Source organism: Silurus aristotelis (genome assembly GCF_946808225.1).
Source record: "Silurus aristotelis genome assembly, chromosome: 21".
Lineage (NCBI taxonomy): Eukaryota > Metazoa > Chordata > Actinopteri > Siluriformes > Siluridae > Silurus > Silurus aristotelis.
Window position 1 is genome coordinate 13,410,588 of NC_139594.1, and position 22,989 is coordinate 13,433,576.

Sequence of the window (22,989 nt, forward strand, 5' to 3'; positions counted from 1 at the left end):
TTTCTAACTCAATGGTTGTGAGGTGAAGACAGACAGACAGGTGGAGAGAGAGAGAGAGAGAGAGAGAGAGAGAGAGAGAGAGAGAGAGAGAGAGAGAGAGAGAGAGAGAGAGAGAATAAGTAGAACAGATGTCCTCTTCATGTTTTCAGGATTCACAATCAAACATTGAGTGGCACATAAATCAATGCTATGTGTTAGGTGAAAATAATTGATTTTAAAAACAATTATGACAAGCAGAAAAGTTTTTCTCATCGTGTACGAAGGTTTTATTGTCTAATTCATTAAGAGGCTGGGGATTTGCAGAATTTGACAAAACTCTAACCTTTTCATGCCGCTCCAACACCATCTGATCAATATATGAAATAAATGTGTGGCTTTAAGTTCTGGCAGAATCAAAAATGTGGATTGATTATCAGAGGTATAGTCAAGTGAGGACCTAAGAACTAGGGTTCAGAACAGTAGTAGTAACTGTAGTAGTAACAATATTAGTAGTAATAGTAACAGTAGTAGTAACAATATTAGTAGTAATAGTAACAGTAGTAGCAACAACAGTAGTAGTAACGATATTAGTAGTAGTAGTAACAGTAGTAATAACAATATTAGTAGTAGTAGTAACATCCCTGGTGGTCTAGTGGTTAGGATGTGGCGCTCTCACCGCTGCGGCCCGGGTTCGATCCCTGGTCAGGGAACCAACCCCAGCCGCTCTTAGTGCCGGTCCCAAGCCCGGATAAATTGGGAGGGTTGCGTTAGGAAGGGCATCCAGCGTAAAAATGTGCCAAATCAAACATGCTGATGATCCGCTGTGGCGACCCCTAATGGGAGAAGCAAAAAGAAAGTTTAGTAGTAGTAGCAACAGTGGTAGTAACAACAATAGTAGCAGCAGTAACAGTAGTAGCAACAGTAATAGCAGTAACAGTAGAAGTAACAATTGTAGTAACAGTAATAGTAGTAGTAACAGTAGTTGTAACAGTTGTAGTAGTAGTAGAAGTAGTGGTAACAGCAGTAGTAACAGAAGGGGTAACAGTAGTAGTAGTAGTAGTAGTAGAAGTAGTAGTAGTAGTAGTAGTAGTAGTAGTAGTAGTAGTAGTAGTAGTAGTAGTAACAGAGTAAGTTGTAACAGTTGTAGTAACAGTAGTAGTAACAGTAGTAGTAGTTCTAACAGTAGAAGTAACAGTAGTAAAAGTTGTAACAGTAGAAGTAACAGTAGTAGTAGTAGTAGTAGTTCTAACAGTAGAAGTAACAGTAGTAGTAGTAATAGTAGTAGTAGTAGTAGTAACAGTAGTAGTAGTAGTAGTAGTAGTTCTAACAGTAGAAGTAACAGTAGTAGTAGTAGTAAAAGTAGAAGTAACAGTAGTAGTAGTAGTAGTAGTAGTAGTAGTAGTAGTAGTAGTTCTAACAGTAGAAGTAACAGTAGTAGTAGTAGTAACAGTAGAAGTAACAGTAGTAGTAGTGGTTCTAACAGCAGAAGTAACAGTAGTAGTAGTTCTAACAGTAGAAGTAACAGTAGTGGTAGTAGTAGTAGTAGTAGTAGATCTAACAGTAGAAGTAACAGTAGTAGTAGTAGTAGTAACAGTAGAAGTAACAGTAGTAGTAGTGGTTCTAACAGCAGAAGTAACAGTAGTAGTAGTTCTTACAGTAGAAGTAACAGTAGTAGTAGTTCTAACAGTAGAAGTAACAGTAGTAGTAGTAGTAACAGTAGAAGTAACAGTAGTAGTAGTTCTAACAGTAGAAGTAACAGTAGTAGTAGTAGTTCTTACAGTAGAAGTAACAGTAGTAGTAGTTCTAACAGTAGAAGTAATAGAAGTAGTAGTAGTTCTAACAGTAGAAGTAACAGTAGTAGTAGTAGTAGTTCTAACAGTAGAAGTAACAGTAGTAGTTCTAACAGTAGAAGTAACAGTAGTAGTAGTAGTTCTAACAGTAGAAGTAACAGTAGTAGTAGTAGTAACAGTAAAAGTAACAGTAGTAGTAGTAGTAGTTCTAACAGTAGAAGTAACAGTAGTAGTAGTTCTTACAGTAGAAGTAACAGTAGTAGTAGTTCTAACAGTAGAAGTAACAGTAGTAGTAGTAGTAGTAGTAGTAGTAGTAACAGTAGACGTAACAGTAGTAGTAGTAGTAGTAGTTCTAACAGTAGAAGTAACACTAGTAGTAGTTCTGACAGTAGAAGTAACAGTAGTAATAGTAGTACTAACAGTAGAAGTAACAGTAGTAGTAGTAGTAGTAACAGTAGAAGTAACAGTAGTAGTGGTTCTAACAGTAGAAGTAACAGTAGTAGTAGTAGTAGTAGTAGTAACAGTAGACGTAACAGTAGTAGTAGTAGTAGTTCTAACAGTAGAAGTAACACTAGTAGTAGTTCTAACAGTAGAAGTAACAGTAGTAGTAGTAGTACTAACAGTAGAAGTAACAGTAGTAGTAGTAGTACTAACAGTAGAAGTAACAGTAGTAGTAGTAGTAGTAGTAGTAACAGTAGAAGTAACAGTAGTAGTAGTAGTAACAGTAGAAGTAACAGTAGTAGTAGTAACAGTAGAAGTAACAGTAGTAGTAGTAGTAGTAACAGTAGCAGTAACAGTAGTAGTAGTAGTAGTAGCAGTAGAAGTAACATTAGTAGTAGTAGTAACAGTAGAAGTAACAGTAGTAGTAGTAGTAGTAGTTCTAACAGTAGAAGTAACAGTAGTAGTAGTAGTTCTAACAGTAGAAGTAACAGTAGTAGTAACAGTAGTAGAAATAGTAGTGGTAGTAGTAGAAGTAATAGTAACAGTTGTAGTAGTGGTGGTAGTAACAGCAGTAATAGTAGCATTTGTTTTGCCTGTGAAAGTTCATGCTGGGAAGGGAGCCCATTAAAGGCATCAGTAAAAACTGTCAGTCCGCCTCTAAAACCTTGCTAGCTCGGTGTGATTTTCTCATGATTTAATCGTGTTTTGGTTAGTCACATACCATGGAGGAATGAACATAAGCTTAATTAATTCGGTTTGTGATCGCATGCCAGCTGTCAAAAAAGCTCCTGCACTATAACATTCTGATCAAAACAGAGAAGAGAGATTCCACACACTTTACAGATGAGAGGGAAATTTCTTTTTTTAAGTTTTTCAAAAGTCAAAATCATTCAATTAAAAGACAATAAAGAAAAATATCCAACAGAAGGCAATAAATAATTCAGCAATTATTTCCTTGATTTGAGCATGAGCGGAGATCAGTCGAGATGGTGAAGCTCACGTTTGAGTTCTGCGAGCGACTTTCAACTCGGGTGATGAAACACAGGCTGATGTTCGTGGTGCTGATAATCAAAGTCAAAACTCGCTTCTCATTTGACTCATTCTCTAAAATGTGTCAGGGAAAATAGATTTGGTTAGAAGTATCAGGTAGAGTAGGTGGGTCTTCTTTCAGCGGAGCTTAAATAAAAATCTTTAAAGCTTGGTTTTCTGCCATTTCACTTTTAAAGGTTAATTATGAAAAGCTATAATATTAATTCTGGTTGGCATACACTGAAAAAGGAACCCGTTTTAAGTTCAGGAATTGTCAAAAGCCTATGTATATTGTACAAAATCTGACCATGTGACAGGTTTTCCCAGGCTGCTGTATTATCCCTAGACCTAATAGCAAGAAACTACTAAGTAATCAATATAAATACTCACATTTCCCTGATATTAAATCTTAATTCTGACATTTTTGCGCTGTGAGCATGAAATCACAGGCCATTTTTTTCATATACAAATGACCAAAAGAGGATTCTGTCACCTTTATGTATGACTTTGGAATACAGTCTATGTCCTAATGATGTTTTCAGCTGAAGGGGCTGATGGTACTATTTTCTTGTGCATCAGTTTGTCAAGCAAAATTGCATTCTTCTAAGACAGGCGGTTGGTCATTCTGCCAAATATGCATGAGCTGCCCACAGTCTACTACACTTCCTATATTTATAGGCTGTGTCCTTGATGTTTTTGCCATACTTATGTCTTTTTCCTGTTCTTCCAATGTTTTGTTTGACCTGTTCGACCTTTCCGCAGCGTTTCGCCACAACGAGTGCCCCGATCCCGGAGTGCCGGTCAATGGGAAGCGATTCGGCGAGAATTTACAGCTGGGTAGTTCCATCTCGTTCTTGTGTGAGGAGGGTTTCGTGAAAACCCATGGCTCCCAGACCATCTCCTGCATCCTCAAAGATGGAAATGTGGTGTGGGACAATGCTGTACCACGCTGTGAAGGTCAGTGCTCTAAATGAATTAAAAACGAGTCAGCCTTTGCATGAGCAACAGACTACATATTATATGGATATCAACTGTTAAGCTGAAGTTTTTGCATGACTTTTTTCTAAGGTCCCTAAAATCTCATAAAATGTAAATATATGATACCTGTCAGCTGGCCAGGAATATTTGGGGAAGAAATATCTTCCAGATGTGGGTTTGAGGATAAGATATACTATGTATATACTGCTTAAATCCGCCTCTAAAAATCGCTTATCTTTTATATAAGGAGCTGCTGCAGAGGTTTTTAGACTGTATGTTAAGGTGAAAAAATAAGGGGGAAAACATCCTGTATGCCATATTTTATAAAACTCAGCCATGGCTTGTTTGCATGCTTTTGCTTTATGTGCGGAAAAGTGTGTCAGCTGTAAAACACACGTCTTCTGGTCGAATTAAATCTTCCACTGTGATGGGTGTAAATGACTCGAGGCCAGGAATGGCGCAGCATTATAAATGCCCTTCAGTGTGATCTGATGAAATTATCCACCTGAATGGCACCGAAAGCCGATCCTTTTCAGTCTTTACTGTCCGTTTTAAGATTCTGCAGTCATTTCTGCAGCGGTTTCTGCAGTCATTATGTCAGTGGACTGACTTTACTTGGACTTTACTATGGATCTTTAATGGAGCTAGTGATTCTCTGTTCTGAGAACAGAGATGGATACAAACTAGATGGAAAAGAGATGGATACAAACTATTAATGAAAAAGTGAGGCAGGCTGGTGGTTCGTTGGGTAAATATAATTTGTGTTGAATCTGAAACACAGAGCTAAAGTTTCCTGTAAAGGTTTGATATGTCCATATGCATCGTATACTTTTGCCTCTACAATACATTGCTGTTCAATGTGGAGAAGTTGCTGCAAAGAAGTTTCTCTCTGAGACTCAGTCTCTGAGACTGGTTTGGAACTCTTGAAGGTTAATTAAGGTCGTTTTACAAAGCAGCAGCTTGGTTTCTGTTTGTCCGTTTTGCAGCTCCATGTGGTGGAGATTTGAAAGCCCCCAGCGGCATCATCCTGTCCCCCGGCTGGCCCGAGCTTTATAAAGAGGCTTTGAATTGCGAGTGGATCATCGAGGCTCCACCTGGATACCCAATCAAGATCATCTTTGACAAGTAAGATCCAGACGAGTTTTGCTGATGCCTTTTAAATGATAAAATATACAGTCAATCAAAGATTGCTACAATATGCAGTGCTTATTTTGCAATATATATATATATATATATATATATATATATATATATATATATATTTATATATATATATATATATATATATATATATATATATATATATATATATATATATATATATATTTTATCTTCTGCAGGCAACTGCAAAATAAAAAAAAATGTAAATAAAAAAAACGGAGCGTTTCAAAAGCTGTACACAAATCCTCTGTGCCGTGAAACAATGTTTACTCAAAGCTCCCATTAGCATGATTGACAGCTCTCCATGCAAAATGAATACACCAAAAATGGTTGTTCTTTGATTTTATGTAGCATCAATAAAACATGGTGTTCTGCTCCATTTGGCTGGCTACTCTCTGAAATAGCACATTTTATTCATTACACTGATTAGTGCACAAGCAAGCGTACTGGCAGGCTGGGCTAGCGAAATACACAACTACAGCAAACAGATTGATATAGTCATACAAACTAATTCTCTCGCCTCATAAATGGTTTACTCCCAGTGGAGTGAGGCACGATTTCAATATGCCGGGGCGACAACTACTGCCGCCTTCGGCTCCTTCATGAACACAAATAAATATCCACACGCACGTATGTGCCTCTGTTGATTATTTATTCATCTGACACCGGGATTCTCAGAACAGTCACGGCTCTGCCTGCATGTGAATGCGGCTATCAGTAGAATCGAACATGCATAGTGTGTTCTATGTCTGAGCCTAGCTCAGAGTTTTCATTTTGTCAATGTGAATAGTTTTACATCGCAACAAGTGTTAATACTCCTAATCTGATGTACCTGAAGATTTATATTAGGTGCGTAAACATTAAATAATTCAAACAAACAAAAGAATCCAATAAATGTCTGCTGTGTTTCTATCATATTATGTCACATTTTCATGTTTAAAGGTTTCGGACAGAGGTTAACTACGATGTATTGGAGGTGCGAGACGGGCGATACCCCTCCTCGCCCCTGATTGGTAGTTACCAAGGTACCCAAGTGCCCCAGTTTCTCATTAGCACCTCCAACTTCCTGTACCTGCTCTTTTCAACGGACAAGAGCCACTCAGACATCGGCTTCCGGATCCGATATGAGAGTAAGAGCTTATTAAAGAGATTAAACTGCAAATAATAGTGTGGTAACACTTTATTTTAGGGATTAGAAATTAGCCAGTATGTAATAACTAATAACTGCTTTTTGTAATGACTAGTTATGGTCATGTATGCTATTACAAACTATTTATAAAACCTTTATTTGTTATTCTCTTATTTTTGTCATTATAAACCCTTTACACTTGTTTCTGTCATAACAATGACCTTATTAGATAGGAATAAAAGTGAATAGAAGCTTGTATAGGGCAAAATACACACTTTATAAGTTCCCAGTACACTGTGTGAATGTGTAGCTTATAAGTATGAAATGAATATTAAAAAAATATTTTCTGTAGTAAATTTTATTTTTTTTAAACAAAAAACAAATGCAATAAATGCAACAAGAAAAGAGACATTAAATACTGCAGTGAAGCCTTTGGTGTTTAACAGTTCAACAAGGAAACAGACATCTTGAATACTTACAGTTACTTTGTAAACATTTTGCAAGTTTTTAAATGTAAGAATTTTAAACATTAATTTAAAGTTAAAGTGCTCTTTTTTTTTGTCAATTTGACCAACTATGCACATAGAACAGGGATCCCTAAAATAAATGGTTACCAAAAGTGCTTATTGAATGTACACTAACACAATTTGCTTTTGTAAGTTGAGAACTGCGCCTTCACTGGAAAGTATCGACTCACTGCATAATTTAATCTACTGAAGTAATTAGAAACTAAAATAAAATTGATCAAATTACTATTTTATATAAACTATATGTGTTTTGTTCCTTTAAACCTGATAAACCATATACTCTGAATTTTTCAGTGTATAGTCCATGTACTGTTATTGTTTTTATATATTAGAATTTTTAAGATTAAAGTATAATAAACAAACAATTTCATCTTACCACGGCATGATGTGTATTGGGTGGCAAGGGCCATAAGCCTTACTTACATTTCCATAGCAGTTTTGTTACGGTGTTGGGTTGGGTTGTGGGAATAGGAATAAAGTAGACGGTTCTGACAGCCGCCCTCCTACTTACGCAGCCAGGCTTGGGATCATCTATGGCAGAGTACTTTTAGTCATTCCTTCAACTGAGCACCCATGGTGGTACCCTGGTATGGCCACAACCCTCAGATCCAAAGTCCAATGCCTTAACCACTAGACTCCCACCTCCCCTATTATATATATATATATATATATATATATATATATATATATATATATATATATATATATATATATATATATATACAGTATAGACCAAAAGTTTGGACACACCTTCTCATTCAAAGAGGTTTCTTTATTTTCATGACTATGAAAATTGTAGAGTCTGTACTGTATGTATAGATAGATAGATAGATAGATAGATAGATAGATAGATAGATAGATAGATAGATAGATAGATAGATAGATAGATAGATAGATAGATAGATAGATAGATAGATAGATAGATAGATAGAAAGATGATTAGATATTGTAGATAGATAGTCTTCAGTCAAAGGCTGCAATTAAAAAATTGTTATTCTAGTGATCAGGAAACGCTTACACCTGCACTCGCATGTGAATAATGAATACTGAATGTTTATGCTTTATACATGAATTCTCACACTCACTGCGGGGGGTTGTGGTGCAGAGCTAAAATCATAAGCTGGCATTTTGTGCTTGACTTGTGTGGTTTAACCTATTGTTGTTGTCATTGTCGCTCCATAAATCACAGCTTGAGTTCAATTATTGAGAATCGCTGAGTTGATCATATTGTACAGACAGGAGGTGTTCATTAGAGGATTTATGTGTTAATATGAGGATATTATCTCTGGAAAGGAAAAGACAGACGATTTATATTGATTGTGCATATCTGGCATATGTGATCGTGATATAATTACACCTTTTTTGTCACTAACAGGAGGAAATCTGCATGTCGACAAGTGTTTTCTGACCATTCCCATAATGTCTCTTGTGAAATCTTTTCTACAGCTTTGCAGCTGCAGTCCGACCATTGTGTTGATCCTGGGATTCCAGTCAACGGTCAACGGCATGGTAACGATTTCTACGTGGGCGCACTCGTGACGTTTAGCTGTGAAGCTGGATACACCCTCAGTGACCCCGAGCCTCTAGAATGCGAGCCCAACTTCCAGTGGAATCGTCCTCTTCCTAGCTGTGATGGTATAGCCTTGCTTTCAGTCATATAAAATAGCTACACGTTTAAGAAAAGGACACATTAAAGACAGGTCATTTATTCCAGCAGCATCATTGCTTCCATACCAGAAAGATCAGAGCTACCCTTTCTACCCTCTTAGCTCTTATACCACCGTAAATGCTTTAAGGCCATTATTGATTTTTCCCTTTGGGTAATGATAGGCATAATTTGCCTCCATATGGTTATGTCCTTTCGAAGGGCAAGTCTTGTAAACCTGCTTTTAGTGCATTGTGAATGCCGATAGAGGTGCTGTACTTTAAATGATACTTTCGTTCTCCCCAGCTCTCTGCGGCGGCTTTATTCAGGGAAACTCTGGCACTATTTTGTCACCTGGCTTTCCAGACTTCTATCCTCACAATCTCAATTGTACCTGGATGATCGAGACCTCACATGGCAAAGGTAAATGTGCTCTCATGACTCTGGTCAATTCTCCACTCATTGGTTGTAATTGATTACAAGACAATGTTATCATTGTTATCATTATTGCTTACTTTTTTCTTCCTACCAGGTGTCCAGTTTACCTTCCACACCTTTCATCTGGAGAGCCCCCATGACTATCTCTTGGTGACAGAGAACGGCAGTTTTTCTCAGCCACTCTGGAGACTGACCGGCTCCATCCTGCCTCCTCCTCTCAGCGCCGGTCTGTTTGGGAACTACACTGCTCAAATCCGTTTCCTGTCTGACTTCTCTGTGTCTTACGAGGGCTTCAACATCACCTTCTCAGGTATTGAGGTCCCCGTAGGTTTTATTTTCATAATCAAAGCTAGTTAGCTAGTGGTAGCGTTTCTGCCACTTCTGGAATGTGTGCTGGAAGTCTTCTTTTCAAAATGTGTCGTGCAGAAATAGTTTCAAACCGGCGAACTTTAAACAGGATTTTCGGGAAGAGGGCGAGTAGAGCGGGTGCGGAAGTGTAATCATGCTCACGTGTGAAGAGAGCTCTGTGACAAGGTGTGGTCAGAATAGCAGACATGGTAACGCACGTGGTTAGAATAGCACCATTTGCACAGCTTTCTATGTACACAGGACGATGTCTTTTGGGACAATGACTTATAATATTCTGTGCTCGCTGTGACTGTGCGTGCAACCTTGTGCTGCCATCTGTTGGTGTGTTACAAAAGTATTTTCCAAAGTTGTTGATAGGACCTCGTATTTAATAGGTAAAAAACTGAACTGCCTGTTGCACAGACATGACCTGGCATCCCATCTGACTTGTATAAAGAGCTTGAACATAAATGATTGAGTGTGTGAGTGAGTGAAGCCTCTCCTTTTTTATTCCTACAGAGTATGACCTGGAGCCGTGTGAAGACCCGGGTGTGCCTCCTTTCAGCACGCGTAAAGGGCTGCAGTTTGATGTAGGTGATGCGCTCTTCTTCTCCTGCTTTCCCGGGTATCGGTTGGAGGGGCCTGCAAAGGTGGTGTGTTTAGGGGGGCGGCGGCGGGTCTGGAGTTCCCCTCTCCCAAGGTGTGTTGGTAGGTGGTCACATGCTTTTTATTTTGCTTTATACAATGAATAACCTGCATGCTTTCCAATCCCTTACCCTCAGAAAGAAGCATTTGTTTAGATATTACTTATGTAATGATGTAATATTTCTGTATTGTATTGCCTATAATGTTCGCACACAAACCAATTCACAAACCTGTCATTCCTGTCAAAGCAGCAGATTATCAGATGCATACAGAGGTGGTCATTTATTCTAAAGCAGTTGCTATAAAATCGTTGTTTATATTAAGATTTTGACGTTTCAGAAGATGCACACAAATACAAATCCTGTTCCTTTTTTTTTTCTTGGCAAATATACAGTTAATTGTTTCTGCTTATTTGTTTATGTAGCATGTGAAACTAGGTCAGGGAATGTCAAAATAATTGAGAGCTTGATTTAATTAGTTCTTCTGCCCCTTGTGAGTCATTATTTTAGACTTCAGCTCACCACACTAATGGAAAAGGATAATCAGAATATTGTTTTATGCATCATTTGGTGTAATAAGAACAAAATGTACTATGAACTTAAATCACCACGGACTGTGATTTAAATATTCAAATAAAGCAGGGCTGTCGGTGTACAGTCTCCTTTTACCAGCATGAATTTAATGCCTGTATGTTTGCGTTGTAGTAGTTTGTGTCCCGTTCAAGAATCGAGTATCATTTGATCTCTCCTGTGTTTAGCTGAATGCGGTTCGTCTGTGACTGGGAAACAAGGCGTCCTCCTGTCTCCAAACTACCCTGGCTACTATGGCAACAATCACGAGTGCATCTACTCCATCCAGACCCAGCCTGGCAAAGGCATTCAGCTTCGGGCTCGAGACTTCCGCCTGGAAGACGATGACATGCTAATGGTGTGTAATGGGTGTGTGTGTGTGCGGGGTGTGTAGTGAATGTGTGGGGTATGAGCGTGATGTGTCATGGAGTTGGTGGAGTGTAAAGATTTTGGAGCTCACACTAAGGGTTTTTCAAATAGATTGAAAATATCATTTTAATATTTTATCTATAAATGACATCATTTGTTTTCGTTTCTTACTTATCATCCCTGACTGTGTACCTGCGTTCCAGGTGTACGATGGCAGCAGTAACCGTGCTCGTTTGCTCGGCGTTTTCATGGGCACGGAGCTGATGGACGTGACTCTGAACAGCACGTCCAGCACTATGTGGCTGGAGTTTATCAGTAACAGTGAGAACACCAGCAAAGGCTTCGAGCTGCACTTCACCAGTGAGTGGGAGCGGATGTGCTCTGAATAATCATTACGCAACACCATGCACATTTCGTCATATCAGCTATGATGAAATGTTAAATGCTATATATGAAATGGTGCGTCCTTCTGTGAGCCACATTTGCTGCAGTACTTGAAATGAACACATGAACATTAACCTAGTTTAGAAACAATAGACCAAGTGTAACCTTTATGATGAATAGGATTTAATAAATAGATTCATATCTTTGCGTAAGTTCATTGATAAAATTCGATTCAATTCAATCGACATTGTCCTAAAGCAGCTTTACAGAGATAAATAGTATATAAAATAAGCTTATATCGGCTATGAGTTTAACACATATAAGTGTATGAGGAGTGAATCACGGTAGGTTCCCTGGTGGTCTATTGGTTAGGATGTGGCGCTCTCACCGCTGTGGCCCGGGTTCGATCCCCGGTCAGGGAAACAACCCCAGCCATTAGGGTTGCACAAGCCAGTGCACTCTTAGTGCAGGTCCCAAGCCCGGATAAATGGGGAGGGTTGCGTTAGGAAGGGTATCCAGCGTAAAAACATGTGCCAAACCAAACATGTGCTTTATGGTGATCCGCTGTTGTGACCCCTAATTTAAGAAGCCGAAAGAAAGGAGTGAATCACGGTACCTACCTAAAAGTAAAACCTGAGGCTGAATGGGGAGTGTCAGCATAAAGGTGAGGGTTAGAAGTGTTTTATTGTTTTTGTTTTTATTCAGCATGCTATAATTCAGTCTATGTCCATGTTGTGGCCTCATTTTACTATTAGGTCATTACGCAGATGTGTGTAGATGTCAACTGGACATCTTAGTGCAAGTGTGATAAATTACTAAGTATACAATTAGATTCGTATTATACTCTTATACCCCAATCCTGCTGAATGCTCGAATTTGATTAGCCAGATTGATTGGTTGAATAATTTTTTATAACATCAGCAAATTACAGGATTGTTAACATGCCTATTTGTGCACATCTTTATATCCATAGTACCTTATAAAACTTGAAAACTCTTTAGTTTTTTTGTATTATTGTCTTTAACTGAAAACATTTGGAGATTTAAGAGAATGACTGTAGTTGGTATACTATAATAACATCTCATTCCACATTTAATGGGCACAAATTTGCCTTTATAATAAACTCCACTCTTCTGGGAAGATGTTCCACTAGGTTTTGGAGTGAACTTGTGGAGATTAGTGATCATTCAACCAGTAAAGCCAGGTGCTGATGTAGGTGAGGTGAGGAGGCCTGGGGTGCTGTCAGTGTTTACATTAATCCCAAGGTGTTCAATAGGGTTGAGATCAGAGCTCACAAGCCCCTCAAGAAACCAAATCTTCATGGAGTTAGCTATGTGGAACAGGATCAAGTAAAGTGAAGAAAAAATTTATTAACACATCCTTAGACCTGTACAACTGTGTGCGTCCAACTCTGGGCAAGAACCACATGTGGCTGGAAAAGTCAGATGTCCCAATACTTTGTCCATTTAGTGTATAGATAAAGTTATAACTAACATGTCTACTATGTTAAAAGATCATTCTAAAACTAGAAATTTTTTATTGAATTAAATGTGTTCTAATGTCTCATTTTAAATATCTTCAAAAAATGCTGTCATTAAAAAACAAACTCCTGTCACGTCAAAGGTTATAGTTTGTTAAAGAAAAATAAATTGTGTAAACTTCAATTTTAAACACATTTTTATTGCCTTTAAACTGATTTCCTGTCCGGATTAAAAATCTTGAAAGCATCTCTATTCAAGGTGAAACACATGCTCTCCTGAACCTGTTGTGGTCATTATTACAGTGTAATATAAACTGTACCCATAGCCATAGGTGCACATATTTCTCAAAGGTTTTACAGGCTTTTTCTATAGAAGCTTCAGGTCAGCATAAATAATAAAGTGCATTTTTTCTGTGAGTGAGTATTGTTGTAAATGGATCTTTTTTTAGCTCTCCCTCATTTCCTGTAATGGGTCTTAATCTTAACGCATGTAATGGGCAAGGAAATAGCTAGGAAAATAACTGCATCTATTTCACTGTTATTTTCTCTCTGTCTCAGGTTTTGATCTGGTGAAATGTGAGGATCCAGGCATGCCTCAGTTTGGCTATAAGCTTGAGGATAAGGGTCACTTTGCAGGAAGCACTGTGTCATACACCTGTGATCCGGGTTATACCTTAAAGGGTAATGAGGTGCTGACTTGTCTCAGAGGGGAGAGAAGAGCATGGGACAGTCCTCTACCTCAATGTATAGGTAAGCTTGTCATATACTGTAGATGTCAAAGAATATATTCACTATGTAGCCTTTCTGTTCACTGACCAATATAACATTGATTTCCAACCAGCGTGATTCAATCTGAAAATGTTTTATACAATTCTGGGAAATAGGGCAATAATAAAATGAACTGGAAGATCTTGGGAAAATATTATGTGAAATTGCTGTGAACTGGGTCAGACTGCCGTCAACAAAATTTCCATCTTGAGCAGATGTTCGGGTCATGAGTTTTATTTGCTGTCTTTTCATAATGAAATAGGACAGGATGAATCACCGGCAGGATGAGGTCTTGTATGTTGTGTGACATGTCAGTAATGTTTCAGCACTGCAACATTCTCAGAAAATAGGCTACTAAACTGTTTCTTTCTTTTTTCACTATATACTTTATCTGGAAATGTGCATGAATCATACTTTTACTGTATGAAAAAAGAAAGAAATATACATAATTATTAATTATATATATATATATATATATAATCCCGACAGGCAGTCTGGCTCTGCCCAGGTCGCCATAGGCGCGTAGGTCAGGGACTTCCCGCCGTAAGGCCAAAGAGTCTCCCACCATTATGAGCAGTTGTGAGGGTCTGGCAGGAATTCCTCTTTTCTGCATCTGTCCTCTTTGGCTGCAGTGAGAGAGAAGTGAGCCTCAAAGACAGTGAGGAACCGGCACATTAATTGAACTCCAGCTGTGTCTGGTCTGGACGCAGAGCCTCCTTATTCTCCATGCTTCCTGCTGACCCTGCTGAAGGTTACATTTGGAGCGCTTGCCCCAAAACACACAAAACAGAACAACAAAGACAATGACCAAAGAACCTAATTGTGAGCTTAAAAAAAAATGACATATGACATAGTCCTATAAGGGTGCAATGGCTCCTGTCATTCCAAGGTTTTATTTTTTGAATTAACTCTTAATATCCCAACCACAAAGACAACACAGTTCCCCATCTTTCCTGTAAGTAGCAAAATGTAGTTGTACAGACTGACAGATTGCAGTTTTTACCTTGATCGCCGTGGCCACTGCAGCTATGCTGGAAATCAAGCCATGATTACTGTATGCTTTTCCATAGAGCCAAGAATCGTCAATCTTCCTGACTGACATGATTGACCAACTTGCAAATCATAAAAATGAGTTTCATTTTCTAGAGTTTCAAGGCTCATCATTTCTTACAGACAAGATTTTTCGACACAGATTAAAAAAAAACAACAATAATTTAATACAACAAAATATGCTCAATTATTAGCCTGCTAGTAATAAAAAAAGAAAGTGCTTAATTGTAGATTGTTGTAGCTAAAACTGTTGTTTGGTCGTTGTTGATTCAAATAAGAAAGTTGGAATCAAATTTATGATTGATTGTGGTCCAGGTATCTTGAGAGCTTGAAGCTCATAATCTTACCCACTGAGCTAGCACTTTCCTTGAACTTAGCGTTACTATTTTTCACAGCTTTATTTGCCTGGTATGCTTTTATTATAATTTATGCAAAAAAAATTTTAACTCTGGCTTCCAGTTGTTCTGCAAATATGGAAAAAAAAGAAAAGTAATGGAAAAAAAAAAGGTTCATATGAACGAAAAGAAAAAAAACGGTGCCAAATTGTGGGTAATGTTTACAATTTTTCCTTAGCTAAAAAAAACCAATCCCACTTCATTCAAATACATTTATTTTGTATTTGTATAATGCATTTCTGTTGCATTTTTATTTAGAGTTTATTCTTTTTTTTCAGTGGAGATTTCTAATAAATATTTTATAGGTACATTTGTTGAGGTAAATGTTTAATAACATGTTCTTATCATGAAAAAAGCATATAAAAAGTGATTGCAACGGTAACTCTATGTTATGGTGGCTAGCTGTGCCTCCCTCTTGCTAGCGTTTTTCTACTTAGCAGCATATATATATATATATATATCTTCTTCTTCTTCTTCTTCTTCTTCTTCTTTCGGCTGCTCCCATTAGGGGTCGCCACAGCGGATCATCCGTCTCCATACCACCCTGTCCTCTATATCTGCCTCTTTTACACCAACTACCTGCATGTCTTCCCTCACCACATCCATGAACCTCCTCCTTGGCCTTCCTCTTTTCCTCCTACCTGGTGGCTCCATCTTCAGCATTTTTCTACCAATATAATTCATGTCCCTTCTCTGCACATGTCCAAACCATCTCAATCTCGCCTCCCTCACCTTGTCACCAAAACATCCTACATGTGCTGTCCCTCTGATAAACTCATTTCTAATCTTGTCCATCCTCGTCACTCCCAACGAAAACCTCAACATCTTCAGCTCTGCTACCTCCAGCTCCACCTCCTGTTTTTTACTCAATGCCACTGTCTCTAATCCATACAACATTGCAGGTCTCACCACAGTCCTATAAACTTTCCCTTTCATTCTTGCAGATACTCTTCTATCACAAATCACTCCTGTCACTCTTCTCCACCCACTCCAACCTGCCTGCACTCTTTTCTTCACTTCCCTAACACACTCTCCATTACTTTGCACTGTTGACCCCAGGTACCTGAACTCCTCCACCTTCTCCACCTCTTCTCCCTGCAACCGCATCACTCCACTGCCCTCCCTCTCATTCACACACATGTACTCTGTCTTACTCCTACTGACTTTCATTCCCCTTCTCTCCAACGCATATCTCCACCTCTCCAGGCTCTTCTCAACCTGCTCTCTACTCTCACCACAAATCACAATATCATCTGCAAACATCATAGTCCAGGGAGACTCCTGTCTGACCTCGTCCGTCAACCTGTCCATCACCACTGCAAACAGGAAAGGGCTCAGGGCCGATCCTTGATGCAGTCCAACCTTCACCCTGAACCAGTCTGTCGTACCTACTGCACACTTTACTGCCGTCACACTGTCCTCATACATGTCCTGCACCACCCTCACATACTTCTCTGACACACCTGACTTCCTCATACAATACCACAACTCCTCTCTCGGCACCCTGTCGTACGCTTTCTCTAAATCCACAAATACACAATGCAGCTCCTTCTGTCCTTCTCTATACTTCTCCATCAACATCCTCAAAGCAAATAAGGCATCTGTGGTGCTCTTCCTCGGCATGAAACCATACTGTTGCTCACAGATGGTCACCTCTTCTCTCAGCCTGGCTTCCACTACTCTTTCCCATAACTTCATGGTGTGACTGATCAACTTAATTCCCCTGTAGTTACTGCAGGTCTGCACATCTCCCTTATGCTTAAAGATCGGTACCAGCACACTCCTTCTCCATTCCTCAGGCATCCTCTCCTCTTCCAGAATCCTGTTAAACAATCTGGTTAAAAACTCCACTGCCATCTCTCCTAAACATCTCCACGCTTCTACCGGTATGTCATCTGGTCCAACCGACTTTCCATTCTTCATCCTCTTAATCGCTGCTCTCACTTCCTCCTTACTAATCCTATCTACATCCTGCTTCACCAACTCCACATCCTCCAACCTTCACTCTCTCTGATTTTCCTCATTCATCAGCTGCTCAAAATACTCCCTCCATCTTCTCAACACACTCTCCTCACTAGTCAACACATTTCCCTCTCCATCCTTTATTGCTCTAACTTGCAGTACATCCTTTCCAGCTCGGTTCCTCTGCTTGGCCAATCGGTATAAATCCTTTTCTCCTTCCTTAGTGTCCAACCTCTTATACAGTTCCTCATATGCCTTTTTCTTGGCTTTCGCCACATCCCTTTTAACCTGCTGCCGCATCTCCTTGTACTCCTGCCTACTTTTCTCATCACTCTGTCGATCCCACTTCTGATTTGCCAACCTCTTTCCCCTAATGCTCTCCTGCACTTCCTCATTCCACCACCACGTCTCCTTGTCTTGCTTTCTATTTCCAGATGTCACACCAAGTACTTTTCTAGCTGCCTCCCTCATCACTCCTGCAGTAGTTGCCCAATCATCCAGAATCTTTCTTTCTCCTCCATCTCACAGCCAACTTGTGGAGAATAGGCACTGATGACATTTATCATCATCCCTTCAACTTCCACCTTCACGATCATCACCCTATCAGAAACTCTCTTCACCTCCACTACACTCTTACTGTACGCTTCCTTCAGAATCACCCCTACACCATTTCTCTTCCCATCCACACCATGATAAAACAGTTTAAACCCACCTCCAATGTTCCTGGCCTTACTCCCTTTCCACTTGGTCTCCTGAACACACAACACATCTACCTTTCTCCTCAGCTATCTCTCTCCCTTTACCCGTCATAGTACCAACATTTAAAGTACCAACCCGAACCTCTACTCTCCTACACTGCTCCTTTTCCTGCCGTCTCTGTAGACGCCTTCCTCCTCTCCTTCTCCTCCTTCGGCCAACAGTAGCCCAATTTCCACCGGTACCCTGTCGGTTAACGATACCTGTGGCGGTCGTTGTTAACCCGGGCCTCGACCGATCCGGTATGAAATTCTCATTTGTGATCCGCATATTTGATTTGGCACATGTTTTACGCTGGATGCCCTTCCTAACGCAACCCTCCCCATTTACCCGGGCTTGGGACCGGCACTAAGAGTACACTGGCTTGTGCCCCCCTAATGGCTGGGTTATATATATATATATATATATATATATATATATATATATATATATATCTTTTGGTAGTAATGAATTACAGGAATCCCCACCATTTGGTATCATAGTAAATTAAGCTTGCTCGGTTTTGCATGGTTTTTACCAATCAGACGGAAGGTGTGCTACAGCTTCAACTTTTGCAGTCTGACTTAATCTGTAATGAAACTTTTACCATGGTTTTCACCATGACCACCGTAAAACACTCTATCCAAGCTTTAGTGCATTCTGAATGCCTCATAAAAAATTCAATAGCTCCACTTTAAACATTAAGTGCCTCTGTATTTCTGTTTACTTACATCAACTAGCCAAGTTTTATCCTATGGCTTTCCAAACTTTTAAATTTGCACTGTGTCCTGCTTTGAAGCTTGTTGTGAAATTGCTCTGTAAATAACGGGTTGACCGCCATATATTGCAGCTTGTGTGCATTTGTTTGCTTGCAGAAGCCTGTGTTTGAGATTTCTGTTTGTTCATGAAAGAATCATCTCTTGAGCACAAAGTAAATGCTATTTTACAATAAGACACACAGGAGCTAAAGGCAGCTAAAGGCATGGTCTGTTGACTAGGACATTGGGATTTATGTGCACAAACCAGTGCTTAGATCACAAACATGGCCAATCACTGGTAAACTCATAACTTTACCTCAAGTGGGTAAACCAGTTAAAACGTTAAAACCAGTTAATCTAAAACATTAGAAAGCTTTATATCTAGAACTTAATGTCTAGACTTTAAATCTAGAATAGTGTCATATCCATACAACCTGTTTCTGTTTATATATATATATATATATATATATATATATATATATATATATATATATATATATATATATATATATACAGTGAGGAAAATAAGTATTTGAACACCCTGCTGTTTTGCAAGTTCTCCCACTTAGAAATCATGGAGGGGTCTGAAATTGTCATCGTAGGTGCATGTCCACTGTGAGAGACATAATCTAAAAAAAAAAAAATCCAGAAATCGCAATGTATGATTTTTTAGCTATTTATTTGTATGATACAGCTGCAAATAAGTATTTGAACACCTGAGAAAGTCAATGTTAATATTTGGTACAGCAGCCATTGTTTGCAATTACAGAGGTCAAACATTTCCTGTAGTTTTTCACCAGGTTTGCACACACTGCAGGAGGGATTTTGGCCCACTCCTCCACACAGATCTTCTCTAGATCAGTCAGGTTTCTGGCCTGTCGCTGAGAAACACGGAGTTTGAGCTCCCTCCAAAGATTCTCTATTGGGTTTAGGTCTGGAGACTGGCTAGGCCATGCCAGAACCTTGATATGCTTCTTACAGAGCCACTCCTTGGTTATACTGGCTGTGTGCTTCGGGTCATTGTCATGTTGGAAGACCCAGCCTCGACCCATCTTCAATGCTCTAACTGAGGAAAGGAGGTTGTTCCCCAAAATCTCGCAATACATGGCCCCGGTCATCCTCTCCTCAATACAGTGCAGTCGCCCTGTTCCATGTGCATAAAAACACCCCCAAAGCATGATGCTACCACCCTCATGCTTTACAGTAGGGATGGTGTTCTTGGGATGGTACTCATCATTCTTCTTCCTCCAAACACGTTTAGTGGAATTTTGACCCAAAAGTTCTATTTTGGTCTCATCTGACCACATGACTTTCTCCCATGACTCCTCTGGATCATCCAAATGGTCATTGGCAAACTTAAGACGTGCCTGGACATGTGCTGGTTTAAGCAGGGGAACCTTCCGTGCCATGCATGATTTCAAACCATGACGTCTTAGTGTATTACCAACAGTAACCTTGGAAACGGTGGTCCCAGCTCTTTTCAGGTCATTGACCAGCTCCTCCTGTGTAGTTCTGGGCTGATTTCTCACCTTTCTTAGGATCATTGAGACCCCACGAGGTGAGATCTTGCATGGAGCCCCAGTCCGAGGGAGATTGACAGTCATGTTTAGCTTCTTCCATTTTCTAATGATTGCTCCAACAGTGGACCTTTTTTCACCAAGCTGCTTGGCAATTTCCCCGTAGCCCTTTCCAGCCTTGTGGAGGTGTACAATTTTGTCTCTAGTGTCTTTGGACAGCTCTTTGGTCTTGGCCATGTTAGTAGTTGGATTCTTACTGATTGTATGGTGTGGACAGGTGTCTTTATGCAGCTAACGACCTCAAACAGGTGCATCTAATTTAGGATAATAAATGTAGTGGAGGTGGACATTTTAAAGGCAGACTAACAGGTCTTTGAGGGTCAGAATTCTAGCTGATAGACAGGTGTTCAAATACTTATTTGCAGCTGTATCATACAAATAAATAGATTAAAAATCATATATTGTGATTTCTGGATTTTTTTTTTTTTTAATTATGTCTCTCACAGTGGACATGCACCTACAATGACAATTTCAGACCCCTCCATGATTTCTAAGTGGGAGAACTTGCAAAACAGCAGGGTGTTCAAATACTTATTTTCCTCACTGTATATATATATATTAGTACAGACCAAAGGTTTGGACACACCTTCTCATTCAAAGAGTTTTCTTTATTTTCATGACTATGAAAATTGTAGATTCACACTGAAGGCACCAAAACTATGAATTAACACATGTGGAATTATATATGGAATTATATACATAACAAAAAAGTGTGAAACAACTGAAAATATGTCATATTCTAGGTTCTTCAAAGTAGCCACCTTTTTCTTTGATTACTGCTTTGCACACTCTTGGCATTCTCTTGATGAGCTTCAAGAGGTAGTCACCTGAAATGGTCTTCCAACATTCTTGAAGGAGTTCCCCGAGAGATGCTTGGCACTTGTTGGCCCTTTTGCCTTCACTCTGCGGTCCAGCTCACCCCTAAACCATCTCGATTGGGTTCAATTATATTGAACTACAATTTTCATAGTCATGATAATAAAGAAAACTCTTTGAATGAGAAGGTGTGTCCAAACTTTTGGTCTGTACTGTGTGTATATATATGTGTGTGTGTGTGTGTGTGTGTGTGTGTGTGTGTGTGTGTGTGTGTGTGTGTGTGTGTGTGTGTGTGTGTGTGTGTGTAAAATTTGTTCTAAATGACCCTTATATTAATACTTTAGTTTTTTAAATACACTAACTAATTGTAACAGATGTTGGAAATATATTAATTTTAAAATCCCTCCCTTGTTATTCATTATTTTATATTTATTTTATTATTTTACACTCTGGAAATTATTTTTTAAATATTTATTTCATTTGTGATGTTATATGTGTTGTGTTATTTTTTTTGTGGTTGTTTTAAATTATGTTGAATATGGTATGTGGCTCCTTTAGATTAGATTAGATAAGATTAGATTAAATTAGATTAGATTAGATTTATTGTCATTTCACAAGTACAAGTACAAGGCAACAAAATGCAGTTTAGGTCTAACCAGAGTGCAATAGCAGCAAGTGCAGGATATACAGTGTTTACATGAGTTAAATAAATTAATAAAATGGTATTATAGGAGTTATTTACATTGCTGAAATTGTCTGGGCAGTTAAGTGATCAAAAAGTATTATTTTTTTAGATATCTGAGTAAAGAAAGGAGAGAAAGAGAGAGAAAATATAATATATTAGTAATCCCCTGTTTATAGTGGTTAAACGTAAAATATGCAATAAACGGATGTCACCCCAAAAATGCTATTTAATTTATACAGTACTGTACTGTGTTAACATTTTACTTTATTTTTATATTTTTATTAATAAATGTAATTATTTCAACATAAAACGCCATAAAAGCGAGAGACCAGGAAGATCAGCCAAACTAATTAGTTATATGGCAAATGCAATTCCGCATAGCGGGGAATTACTGTCTATTATTATATGTATTATAATTTATATATGCTTATTACATTATTAAACTTATATCATTATTCTTTATACTTGTATTTATACCTCATATTTTTACTATTAACTATTCCTTTTTAAACAGACGTAAAAAGCATTTTGTCGTACTCTGTATGAATGTGTATGTGACAAATATTCATTCATTCATTTTCTCCCGCTTATCCGTAATTCGGGTCGCAGGGGCAGCAGTCTAAGCAGGCCCCCGCCTTCAACTGCTGCCCAATCCTCACAGCACTGTCCCTTACGGTCCCTCCTGCAGGTGGTGAGCCCACGGGAAGGCGGCCCCACGTCACTCCGACGTCACGGACCTTGATATTTCCCTCGTAAGGGACCCCCGGAGCGTAGAGGGTTAAGGGCCTTGCTCAAGGGCCCAAGAGTGGCAGCTTGGCGATACCGGGGCTTGAACCCCAGACCTCCCGATCGGCAACCAAGCGCCTTAACCGCTGGAGCCACCACTCCCCCTGTGACAAATACAATTTGATTTAATATAACTTGGGATAAATACTGTAAACATAGAATATTCATGAGGAATGTGTTTAAAAACTGAGCTATGAAAATGTTTTGAAACATATGATTTTATGAAACTTCTAGCACACTGCAATGCAGTTGAATTTTATATTGTTATGCTACACCGATTGGGTTCTTGGAAACTTCATGGCATGGTATACAGATAAAGAAAAGGAGCCTGAAATTTCTTTCTTTCTTTTTGTTTCTTTTTCTTTCTTTTGCCTTCCTTTTTAGGAGCTTTGCTTTATCGAGGGTAAAATATATAGGGAGAAAAAGGAAAGGAGAAAGAGACAGAGAGAGTAGAATGATCTCACGACTTGTGGAGCAGGTCATCTCTTGAGTTGAAGAAGATGGGTTTGTTTCATAGTGATTTATCACCTCAGCATCTACACTAG

At 38.9% G+C, this 22,989-nt stretch overlaps 1 protein-coding gene across 3 annotated transcripts in view; it reads left to right on the forward strand.

Annotated features, from left to right (window-relative positions):
• The window catches only part of csmd2 (CUB and Sushi multiple domains 2), a 364,389-nt gene that overhangs the window by 217,105 nt on the left and 124,295 nt on the right, over positions 1 to 22,989 (forward strand). For all 3 annotated transcript variants that reach the window (XM_083523463.1, XM_083523464.1, XM_083523465.1), the window contains exons 15-24: positions 4,002 to 4,196; positions 5,204 to 5,342; positions 6,321 to 6,508; positions 8,481 to 8,669; positions 8,986 to 9,102; positions 9,212 to 9,427; positions 9,985 to 10,173; positions 10,868 to 11,037; positions 11,252 to 11,408; positions 13,471 to 13,662. In XM_083523463.1, coding sequence (XP_083379589.1) covers positions 4,002 to 4,196; positions 5,204 to 5,342; positions 6,321 to 6,508; positions 8,481 to 8,669; positions 8,986 to 9,102; positions 9,212 to 9,427; positions 9,985 to 10,173; positions 10,868 to 11,037; positions 11,252 to 11,408; positions 13,471 to 13,662 — 1,752 coding nt within the window. The remainder of the gene's footprint in view (positions 1 to 4,001; positions 4,197 to 5,203; positions 5,343 to 6,320; positions 6,509 to 8,480; positions 8,670 to 8,985; positions 9,103 to 9,211; positions 9,428 to 9,984; positions 10,174 to 10,867; positions 11,038 to 11,251; positions 11,409 to 13,470; positions 13,663 to 22,989) is intronic.